Source organism: Penaeus vannamei, chromosome 31 (genome assembly GCF_042767895.1).
Source record: "Penaeus vannamei isolate JL-2024 chromosome 31, ASM4276789v1, whole genome shotgun sequence".
NCBI classification, from domain to species: Eukaryota; Metazoa; Arthropoda; class Malacostraca; order Decapoda; family Penaeidae; genus Penaeus; species Penaeus vannamei.
In genome coordinates, this window is record NC_091579.1 from 31,493,963 (window position 1) to 31,506,462 (window position 12,500).

Here is a 12,500-nt window from a genome sequence, read left to right on the forward strand (position 1 = left end):
GGTAAGACATTGTTTTTTTACCGTAAGTTGCCATCTAAATCACAGGACAAAACGACCAGAAACCCGCCTTTCCGATTGCCTGCTTCCTCTAATCCACTTCCCGGACACCGCTAACGTTAGCATCTTCTCGCTGCGTCTCAGCACTTAACGTGTCCGCAGTCCGCTATGTCTGCTAAACTGACGCACACAAGCACGTTTTCCCGCCACTGTGATCGGTGTTTTTGCGCTTCCCAAAAGAGGGAAACCTCACGACGTGTCTTTTGAGATTAAGTGCTTCATTTACGCTACATAGAGATGTGTTATGAATACAGTTTTATCAGAAAACATACGTATACATACATATATATATATATATATATATATATATATATATATATATATATATATTGTATATATACGTAATATATAGGAATTTGTATATTTTTGTATATATACCTTTATGTATACATATGTATATATATGTATATGTATATGTATATGTATATATATATATATATATATATATATATATATATATATATATATATATATATACTGTACATATGTATATACGTATATCTATATTTATATCTATCTAGCTGTGAATCTATCTACATATATGTATGTATGTTTGTATATACACATTATACATAATTGCATACATACATACGCACCCTCCTTCTCTCGTGCGCAGCTCCCCACTCTCTACTCACCCCCCCCCCCCCCTTGGCATCCACTCACTCTCACCTCGCAGCTCTCCTGGCACTCTGTCCCTCTCTCACTCACTCATTTACTCACTCACCCACCAAGCCACTCACTCACTCGCTCGCTCGCTGACTGACTGTCTGACTGACTCGCTTACCCACTCACTGACTTTCTCACTGACTCACTCGCTTACCCACTCACTGACTTTCTCACTGACTCACTCGCTTACCCACTCACTGACTTTCTCACTGACTCACTCGCTTACCCACTCACTGACTTTCTCACTGACTCACTCGCTTACCCACTCACTGACTTTCTCACTGACTCACTCGCTTACCCACTCACTGACTTTCTCACTGACTCACTCGCTTACCCACTCACTGACTCACTCGCTTACCCACTCACTGACTTTCTCACTGACTCACTCGCTTACCCACTCACTCACTCATTCGCTCACTGACTGACTGACTCACTCGTGTACCCATTGACTCACTGACACACTCACTGACTCGTTTACCCAATAACTGACTCACTCACTCACTCTCTCACTGACTCACTCCCTTACTCACTCGCCCCTCTCCCGCAGGTGTGCAACGCGGTGTACAAGCGCCTGAACTTCACGCAGCCCCTGTGCGCGTGTCCCTCCGGCAGCGACCCCTGCAGCGCCTCCTTCAGGGCAGACGACCGCAGATCCATCGAGCTCAGGATGGGCGGCCCGCAGTCCCAGGTCAGAAGGGGAAGGTTCCTTGGACTTCTTAGTGTCATTTTCCTCCTTGCGTGTTTTTTATTTTATTTTATTATTTTTTTTTTTATTATTATTATTATTATTTTTTTAGTGTCATTTTCCTCCTTGCGTGATTTTTTTTTTTGTGTCATTTTCTCTTTGCGTGTTTTTTATTCTTTTTTTTTTTCATTTTATTTTCTTATTTTTAGTGCCATTTTCTCCTTGCGTGATTTTTATTTTATTTATTTCTTATTTTATTTATCTATTTATTTATTTTCTCTTTTTGCGATGCTGTATTCTTGTTTCTTTTGAACGGAGGCGGTAAGTGAAGGTGTTTAGAAGATGTATAATGTGAACAATCCAGTGGTGTGAAATATCTGAACTAAATGCAATATTTAAAACTTTTCTCTGTCTGTCTGTCTGTCTCTCGCTTTCCCTCCCTCCCCACCTCTCTCTCTCTCTCCCCTTTCTCTCCCCCTCCCTCCTTCCCTTCCCCTTTCCCTCCCCCCCCTTTCTCTTAAAATCCTCCCTTTTCTCTCCCCCTCCCTCCTTCCCTCCCCCTCCCCCTCTGCCCCCCCCCCTTTCTCTTAAAACCCTCCCCTTTCTCTTAACCCCCTCCTTTCTCTTAAAACCCTCCCCCTCCCTCCTTCCCTCCCCCCCCTTTCTCTTAAAACCCTTCCCCTCCCTCCTTCTCTCCCCCTCTGCCCCCCCTTTTTCTAAAAACCCTCCCCTTTTCTCTCCCTCTTAAAACCCTCCCCTTTCCCCCCCCAGGCCGTGACCCTGATCAAGACGTGCGAGCCAATCTGGAGTGTGCGTGAGTGCAAGAGCCCGAGAGACTGGTCCATCCTTGCCCTGCAGAACACTCGCACGGGGAAGGCTCACTACCTCGTCATCTGCAAGTGCCCGGACAGTGCACGGCTTGGTGAGGACGGCGAGACAGGACGTTTGACCGTAGGATCTCTTGTCTAACACTGTTGGCTGTTTTGATTCTCTCTCTCTCTCTCTCTCTCTCTCTTTTTGTTTTTGTAATATGACGTCTTGTTACTTTATGACATCGTGGACGACTGTCGTGCTGCTCTAGACGTAATACCGAGACGGTGGACGACTTTCTGTGACTGACTGAACGCTGGGTGGCCTTCTGGAGCTGCGGGTTATCAGCTGACGTGATGACTGACCCCTTGTTACGAAATGAATGACTCTCTAATACTGCGGATGGTTTCTGACACTCTGATCGACTTTCTGATGTAGTTTTGCTACAGCATGATCGATCTTCTTGTGCTATGAGTAATCATCTGGCACAAGGAGTCATTAATCGACTACATGACCGATTTTCTGGCACAGGGGAGCGTGCCGAGTGTGTGACTTCACATACTGTGACTTGTTACACCAAAACTGGCGACCTGGAAACGAAATTGACGTCCTGGTGTTACGATGATTTTGTATCTAATGTGACTGACGTTCCGACTCAAAGGCTTCAGTTCTATTTTTCATTATGACAGATTGTTGTTGTCACAGATAGCAAGACTGATGACACGCTGATGTTCGACTAACAGCATTACAGAATGATTGGGTGTTTTCATAATGCTGCTGCTCCACCATCTGGCTCGTGGATGCAGGATGGACTCTCGAAAATGACTCTCAGACCCAATGGATGTTGTGACTCACATTCCCATTCCAGTTTGAACGCTTCAACGCCACGAAACTTCACATTAACTGACTCTCCGGTTTCAGGACGTTTCAGGAAAGGTATCTCGGGGCCAGTGATACCGGGAATCGAGGACATTGCGTGGGAGAAGTTAACCGATTGACGCAAAGTGCCATTAAACTGCACGGAGATATTCGGACACGGCTTTGATATTATGCAAATGGGACTCGAGTTTATGGACTGGACTGAACCGCTGGCCATTTACCCAACCGCTAAATAAAACTGAGGTTCCCGTACAACTGCCGACAGCTTCAATTTATTTGGCTAATAGCACGGGAACTATCATCAGCTGACCACCAGTACACATATACATAATTGTCAACAGGTTTTGCTAATTTCTAAGATACTCTAGATTCGTCACTGATGCAGAGTTTCAAGGTAGAAGAGAGCGATCTGAATGTCTTGTAAGTCATATAGTGGAGATGGTGGGTAGTGATTGATGTCAATAAGAATCCTTTTTAGGCAAATTAGTTTATGCTGATAGACTCGTTTAGTCATAATATATATATATATATATATATATATATATACATATATATATATACATACATATATATATATATATATATATATATATATATATATATATATATATATATATACACACATCTTTGCACAAATTAGGTTTATTGAAATATATGAAACAACGGTTTCGGAATCCTCCTGGAATACACACACACACACACACACACACACACACACACACACACACACACACACACACACACACACACACACACACACACACACACACACACACACACACAACACACACACACACACACACAAACACACACACACACACACACATGTGTATATATGCATGTGTGTGTATATATGTATATATATATGTATATATATGTATATATGTATATATATATATATATATGTATATATATATATATATGTATGTATATATATATATATATATATATATATATATATATATATATATATATATATATATATATATATATATATGTGTGTGTGTGTGTGTGTGTGTGTGTGTGTGTGTGTATATATATATATATATATATATATATATATATATATATATATATATATATATATATATATATATGGATGTCTACATTTGCTCAGGCTCACCAACCAACATGTCTGGTCTTGGTACATTTCGCTTATCTCATTAAAATACAAGCATTTATCATCTGATTTGTTTATTTTCAAGACGTTTAGAGATTATGAATGTAAAGTTGAAACTGATACACGTATAAAAAATGTTTTTAACGAATCAAATGCCTAAACATCTCCTAATTTAGTAGATATATATGAATAGCACTTTAACTGATGTGATTTATTTTTAAATGTTATAGAACGGATTATATGATTCGAATACCGTTCAGTTACTGATGTGAAATAAGTATTTGTGATCGTCAATTGACCAGAATCCTACAGCGAAACCATATATGATATCACAATGGACAAGAATTCAATTCATATGGATTATCGTTCAATCTAAAAGACTTTACTAGTGCATAATTCAAATTCTTTGAGGTATAACAACCATCTTGACTTTTAACCCGGCATTCGTTATAATCACTCTTTGAAAATTATATATGCATAATATTTTACATAACTAATTATATAACATTCCGTCGTGGACACCTTGACACAGTCACGCAAAAAAATAGAGCACATCTCACACCCAAATGACATTAGTCTCAACAGAATTGGAGCACGTGACAATTGCTGCTGCTGCAGTGACGCTCCTATAACTCAGTCACATAATTCCATCAGTAATATTGGCCTTTAGAGCTCTTATTGACAACGACTGAGTACCTGATGTGTGGCTCGTAGAACTTTTTTTTTTAATTGACAACAGCAATTTAACCTCAAGACAAACCGCCACAGAGCTCAAGATTTCGTGAAATGGCGACACATTTCGACCCAAGACCAGATACTCGACCAATTTTTTTTCATCGCAGCTGCCCTGACTCCTCACGTAGCCCCAAGTCACTCAGAACTTTACGAAACTGCAACTGAAACCGAACCGTGACTGTAGATGTGAAGCCTGAGATTAGAGAACCGTTGATAAATGGCTGCCATGACTCAGGAGATTATTCAGTCTTCTTGACCAATGACCGATATATCAGAAGGGGAGTTCCTGATGACTTCGATGACTCAGATACCCCACTGACCATTCTCCAACGTGCAGAGTATCATGCAACGTGCTCAGTGTCATGCAGCGGCTGATTCTGTAAACGGCGACACCAAACATACAGATCACATGATTAACCTGAAGGAGTGAGATACCTTCCAGATTGGTGGAGTGAGGATGCATTTCCACACCGAAAGCTGAAGCCGAGAGAATGAGAGCCCGTGAGAAAATTCGGATGATTCAGTAAGTATGCATCAGTAGGAGGCGAAGGCAACACACGGAATAAGAAGGGAAATGAAAACGAAAGAGAAAATAATAGAAAAATGCTAAACGGCTCGGACCTTTGCCGTGGTAAGAAATTCACTGGTAAATCGCACCCAACCACGCTGGGAAGTTGGACCAAAGCTTTGTGAAAGGTCTCTGTGCCTTTTCGTTCACGCGTGAGTAAGTATGCTATAATTTCCAATATTGGTCGCAGAAAAAAAGATGGTTTGTACGTCCATTTCTTTTTCATATGGAACTTCTCCATAATTATATACATGATACCCATACCTCCAACAATGTGAATCTGGATTTGAAAGACTATATTTATCGAAATCACTTTTGCCAGTGCTCCCAACACCCAAACAAAACCCCCCAAAAAATTGAATACATCCTTTTTTCTTCTTCTATTTCCCAACATAAACCAAACACCCCATTTCTCCCTGTGCAGACGGACCCCTCAACCACGACCAGCCCGCCTACGCCCAAGTCCCAGGCATCCGAGTCTATGGCATGATGTGTATTCGCAGCAGTTTCCGCCGCGCCGGCCGTGTGGCGAGAGGTGAGCTGGAGGGTCTGTGACTTTTCGTCTATTTTTTTCTTTCCTTTCTTTGATATCGTGTTTTTTTTTTGTTTGTTTGTTTGCTTTGGGATGGTGTGAGCTCGTGGGTCTGTAATTTTTCTATTTTTTCCTTTCTTTTCTTTGATATCGTGTTTTGTTGTTGTTTGGTTTGCTTTGGGTTGGTGTTTTCTTTCCCTTTCTTTGATACCGTGAGTTTTTTTGGTTATGTTGGGTGTACTTTGGGTTGGTGTTGGTTCGCTTCGTGATTCGGGGAGAAAATCTAGAAATTATGCCAGTATTTTGATATTAATTTCGAATATAAAGTTAGGCGTGGGCACAAGTACATACTGCTGAGCCTATACGATAATACAATAAGTATATGTAATAGCTTAACGTAGATCAATTGATATAGTTAATGAAAATATTTAATTGTGTAGTTAATAAAATATATAATTATATAGTTGATAAAAAATATAATTTTATAGTTAATAAAAAGATATATAATTATATAGTTAATAAAAAATATATAATTATATAGTTAAAAATAGATATATTATTATATTGTTAATAAAAAATATAGCTATATATTTCATAAAAAGGTATATAATTATAGTTAATAAAAAGATATATAATTATAGTTAGTAAAAAGGTATATGATTATATAGTTAATGAATTATATAATATAAACTAGTTATATGAAATATACAGTTAATCTAGTCTGGAAATATATTAATAAATCAGTAGTTAATGAATTATATAATATAATTGTTATGTTATATAATATATACAGTTAATCTAGTCAGTGAAAATATATTAATAAAACAGTACATTTGATATAAATAATATAAGTAATGTACAGCAGTTGATCAGATCAGATCCTTCAAAGCAACCCCCGCCCACAGACAGCAGGTTGGCCTTCCCGTGGGGGCGTGTGTCTGAAGCCCTCAAGGACGAGAAAATCCTCCAGGACCTCTTAGCTGACGCCCCCTACGCCCACGCCCCCATCTTCTAGACCCACGCCCACCAGCCACGCCCACGCCCGCCGCGCCTCCTGGGGGTGGGCGTGGCCGCGGCAGTACCCTCTCGGACCGTTTCGTCAAGGACATGCTGGCGTGTCCTTTTTTAGTCATGAATTTCTCTTCAGGCGGGAATCCTTTGGTGTGACGGACGTGTGGCTTCCGGGACTCGGCGCTGAGGAGGTCACGTCCTTGACCTTGTCTTCTCCGGCGAGGTCGAGTCCCTGGAAGGTCATTTTTTTAAAGAGATTGTCTCCCTGACCTGGTCTTGGAAAGGGCTGGCGAGGGGACAGCTGTATATCGTTCATTGGGGAAAACTGAGGGGAAGCTATGTCATTTAGTTTCATTGTTTTTTTTTTATCTATTGAAAATTGAGAAAAAAGTATTTCTATTCTAGTATTTCCTATTATAGAATTATTATCCGTACTTCTCTGCAGTCTTTGTAAATTATAAAACAAATACGAATAATATATTTATTATATTTCTTTTTTTGTATAAAAAGGGCTTTTAATGTCATCTCATGTGTTACGGCAATAACGTAAATTAACCGAAATTTCCCTTTACCTATAACAGGAAACATTGAATTTTATATATGTGTATTTTCCATTACCTATAACAAACTAATTATATATATATATATATATATATATATATATATATATATATATATATATATATGTATGTATGTATACGTATTCAAAGAACAGCCGAATAACACATTGAACACAAATGACATTCTGTTTTCGATCTCTCTCACCGAGCCAGTGAGCTCAACCCTAGTTTATCTGTGATGCAATATTTTTTTTGGTCTCGTAACCCTTTTGTTGTTTCTAATAATATTTAATGTGTACAATATATTCATAGTATCTTATATACACGAAAACTAATATAAACACAGACAGACATACATGTAGTAATACTGTTGTTTCTAATAATATTTCATGTGCACAATATATTCATAGTATCATATACACGAAAACTAACAAACAGACACAGACATACACATACATACTACTTGTTTCTAATAATATTTAATGTGTACAATATATTCATAGTATCTTATATACACGCAAACTAATACAAACACACAGACACAGACACAAACATGTAGTAGTATTTGTTGCGGTTTTTCTGTCCATATGCAATTGTACTGTACATAACTAAACGGCGAATGTTACTGTGTTATAATGCACTGATGTCGAGCAACCGGAATATCATAATATATCTGTTATCTTTCAGCCTTATCATGCATCGCCAAATGTACAAAGTTGACTAAATAAATCTAGTTAAATGAGAAATGAGTGTATTTAACCCGATGCTGTAGGATGTGGGAGAAAGGGAGACATAGAGAGAGAGAGAGAGAAAGAGAGAGAGAGAGAGAGAGAGAGAGAGAGAGAGAGAGAGAGAGAGAGAGAGAGATAGATAGAGAGAGAGAGAGAGAGAGAGAGAGAGAGAGAGAGAAAGAGAATGAGAGAAAGAGGGATGGGGAGGGGGAGGGGAGAGAGACAGAGAGAGAGAGAGGGAGAGAGGGAGAGAGAGAGAGAGAGAGAGAGAGAGAGAGAGAGAGAGAGAGAGAGAGAGAGAGAGGGTGGTAGATAGATGAATAAATAGATAAACAGATATAGAGTGAGAGAGAGTATGTGAAAGAGAATACTAGTTAATACAACTAAAGGAGGAAGAAAATAAAATCAGATTTCAAAACTTTATTCACTCAATTTCTACCACATGCACTAAACAAGATTATAAATATCCCTACAATTGTTTCCTTAAACATGATTTCAATGCGGCCTTTCTATAGGGCAAGATATACACGTAATAGCCATTCACATTAGTGTTCTGACATGGAATGCGTAAAACAATACAACTCTCATTCATATTTGCTCAGACGCACAGGTACACCGCACTTCTGGAACTGTATACGTATTGTATTGTACAGTATTTCTGAAGCCAAGTTACTCACCATAGAGTAGTGTCCTTGTATCTCAGACAAAGTAAATGGTTGAAGTTTTGTTATTCGCTCTGCACTGACTGAAACCAAGTTACTCCTTATTTTGATTGTCTTCATTTATCAACAGCAGAACAGTCATTCCATTACGAAGCAATAGATGCTAACGGCTAGTTGTACAATTGCTAAAGACTTACTGGGAATCGTTATAAGAAATACTGCGTGGTGTAAGTCAAATGCCATATGTAATTTCATAATTATATTCTTTAGCTCAATCTATGCGTGACTGACTCATCAATCTGATTGTCAGCTACAGTTTATTGTTGGAAACCTATAAGATGAAAAAAAGAATTCTTGAGATTACTTTTTTAAGAAGGAAAAAGAAAAGATCATGAGATTTTTTTTTAAAGAAGGAAAAAGAAAAGATTATGAGATTTTTTTTAAGAAGAAAAAAGAAAAGATCAGTCCTGAATCTTCTTCGCTGCTCAGTCGTCGTTTACAAGTCTTCCAAGGCGCCGGGGATGGAATGCGTTGGGGACTTCAAGAGGGAAGTCCTGGATCCTGCGGAGCTCGGCACGGAGAGGGTGTCCATCGAGGGGGCCTTCTCTACGTCCTTCGGGGGAGCCTTCTCGACGTCCTTCGGGGGAGCCTTCTCTACGTCCTTCGGGGGAGCCTTCTCGACGTCCTTCGAGTCCTTCGGTTTCTTCTTGTCGGCGGCGGGGAGGTCGAGGGCCTTCTTGTCCGTTCCCTTGGCCTCCTCCACGGTGTTCTTCCCGGTCAGGCCGATCTCCCGGGCCAGCCAGCGGCACTTCTCGACGATCTGCTCCTGCATCAGGTTGAGGCACATGGACAGCAGCGCCATGCCTGGGGGAGGGACGAGGGGGAGGTGAGACGGGGGGAGGGACGGGGGAGGAGGTGAGCAGGGGGGAGGGACGGGGGAGGAGGTTAACCTGGGGAGGGACGGGGGAAGGGGAGGTGAGCAGGGGGGAGGGACGGGGGAGGAGGTGAGCAGGGGAGAGGGACGAGGGAGGAGGTCAACATGGGGAGGGACGGGGGTGGGGGAGGTGAGCAGGGGGAGGGACGAGGGGGAGATGAGCAGGGGGAGGGGCGAGGGAGGAGGTCAACATGGGGAGGGATGGGGGGGGAGGTGAGCAGGGGGGAGGGACGAGGGAGGAGGTCAACATGGGGAGGGATGGGGGGGGAGGTGAGCAGGGGGGAGGGACGAGGGAGCAGGTCAACATGTGGAGGGATGGGGGGGGAGGTGAGCAGGGGGAGGGACGAGGGAGGAGGTCAGAAGGGGGAGGGATGGGGAGGAGGTGAGCAGGGGGGAGGGAACGGCTTTCCTGGGGAAGAGGGATCCCTAAACGTTCTTTCTTTTCTTTTTGTTTGTCTGTGTGTCCGTTTGTGCGCGTCCGCGTGTGTACTGGTGTGTTTACGTGTGTGAGTGTGAGTGTACGTTAGCGCGTGTGCGTGTCTTTGTATGTGTCTGTTTGCATATGTGTGCGAGTGTATTCATATTTTTTCATCCGTCTGTATGATGGACACAGAAGTTGAAGACGATGCAAAGAGGAGAGGGGAGGGGGACGAGGTGAAATGGGAATGATTTATATTTAGAGTTTAAATTTAGTTTTCCATTTGTTACAATGGATAATCTTTGCTGTGACATTCTGTTTTATCTCCCCCTGTGTGCAAGGAGTGGGCGGGGAAACCACTCACTGGCCGGGCGTGATATTGAACGCAGGTCCGCAAGATTGCTAGACCAGCACCTTACCGCTGCGCCAGCACAGCACACAGGAGTAACGGAAAGACAAAAGGGAAGAGGAGAACAGAAAATAAAACACAACTAGCCAAGCAGACGACCCCAGACAGCCAGCCGCTCGCGCACTGACCTAGCAAGATGTAGGCGATGCAGACGGCCATCTTGAGCCCCGCTGTCCCGGGGTCTTCGTTGCTCAGCAGCGCCGTGCCGGGCACCATGTCCCCGTAGCCGATGGTGGAGAGGGTGACGAAGGTGAAGTAGGAGGAGGAGCCGAGGTCCCAGTTCTCCCACACGGAGAAGAGGACGGCGCCCAGCATGATGTACACGTAGAGCACCACCAGGGTCAGGGTGATGGGCACGTCCACCTGAGGCCAAGGGGGGGGGGGGGTCGTGAGGCGGTGTGTCAAAGATCATGAGGCCACGGGGGGGGGGAGGGATCGTGAGGCGGAGAGTGCAGGGTTAATATAATGGTCTACGTAATCAACAATAAACCGATACTGATAAAGCGCAGACGATTTTTACCTGGTAATGAATGAATAAAGCAATGAATGGTTCAAAAATACATCAAATAATAGCCAAAAAAATACAGAAAAAGTGTCAAAATTGGAGCTACACGGAAGAACGAAAATATTACGACCTTCCAAACTGCATTTCCTAAAAAAAAAAAAAAAAAAAAAAAAAAAAAAAAAAAAAAAAGAGGAATGCACGTAAAAAAAAAAAAAGATAAAAAAATAAAAAAAAATAAAAAATAAAAAAAAAAAATAAAAAATAAAACAGGTCTTTTTAAACAGCAAAAAAAGAGGAAATATCTTACATGTTCCGTCGGCATGTACTCTTCCTTTCCCACTTCGTCGTCAATCAAGAGCTTTCGTTGTTTCTTGCTCGCTCTGGGAGGCAATTCGGACAAGTTGCGGACGCTTCGGCACCATCGACAGCAGCAGCGACTGAGGAGCGAAGGGTGGAAGGGAGCCGGGTAAAGGTTTTTTGTAAATTATAAAAGAAGTACGAATAATACATATTATAAAAGAAATAAAAATACATTTATTATTTGAATGAGCAAGGGAGATGGGTAAAGGTTTTTGTAAATTATAAAATATGAATAATATATCTATCATATGAATGAGCAAGGGAGCCGGGTAAAGGTTTTTGTAAATTGTAAAAGAAGTACGAATAATACATTTATATGAATGAGCAAATTTATTATTTATTATTTATTTCAAATTTACTATTTGAATGAGCAAGGGAGATGGGTAAAGGTTTTTGTAAATTGTAAAAGAAATGAGAATACATTTATTATTTGAATGAGCAAGGGAGATGGGTAAAGGTTTTTGTAAATTGTAAAAGAAATACGAATAATACATTTATTGAGTGAACAAGGGTGCCGGGTAAAGTTTTTTTGTAAATTATAGAAATACGAATAAATTTATTATTTGAATGAGCAAGGGAGATGGGTAAAGTTTTTTGTAAATTATAGAAATAAGAATAAATTTATTATTTGAATGAGCAAGGGAGATGGGTATGGGTCTTTGTAAATTATAAAATATGAATAATATATTTATCATATGAATGAGAAAGGGGGAAGGGTAGAGAAGGTTTTTGTTTGTAGAAAAGTTGTGAATGATGAAGGGTGTCGAGGGAGAGAATTTTATCGTTTGGAGAAAAGTTATGAATGAGAAAGGGTGTGGGGGAGGAAGAGGGAGGGAGGGAGGGAGGGGGGAAGAGGGA

The 12,500-nt window shown here is 41.0% G+C and overlaps 2 protein-coding genes across 2 annotated transcripts in view; one reads left to right on the forward strand and one right to left on the reverse strand.

The window, feature by feature from the left end:
- Positions 1–8,363, forward strand: part of dsx-c73A (doublesex cognate 73A) — a 79,569-nt gene extending 71,206 nt beyond the window's left edge. Inside the window, exons 3-6 of the mRNA XM_070144093.1 lie at positions 1,271–1,411; positions 2,180–2,330; positions 5,945–6,055; positions 6,958–8,363. Of these exons, the coding sequence (XP_070000194.1) occupies positions 1,271–1,411; positions 2,180–2,330; positions 5,945–6,055; positions 6,958–7,067 (513 nt within the window). The 3' untranslated portion in view covers positions 7,068–8,363. The remainder of the gene's footprint in view (positions 1–1,270; positions 1,412–2,179; positions 2,331–5,944; positions 6,056–6,957) is intronic.
- Positions 8,364–8,759: 396 nt separating this feature from the next.
- LOC113824417 (TWiK family of potassium channels protein 7) overlaps positions 8,760–12,500 on the reverse strand; it is a 17,844-nt gene continuing 14,103 nt past the window's right edge. Inside the window, exons 5-7 of the mRNA XM_070144097.1 lie at positions 11,590–11,719; positions 10,906–11,140; positions 8,760–9,880 (exon numbers count right to left, since the gene is read on the reverse strand). Of these exons, the coding sequence (XP_070000198.1) occupies positions 9,513–9,880; positions 10,906–11,140; positions 11,590–11,719 (733 nt within the window). The 3' untranslated portion in view covers positions 8,760–9,512. The remainder of the gene's footprint in view (positions 9,881–10,905; positions 11,141–11,589; positions 11,720–12,500) is intronic.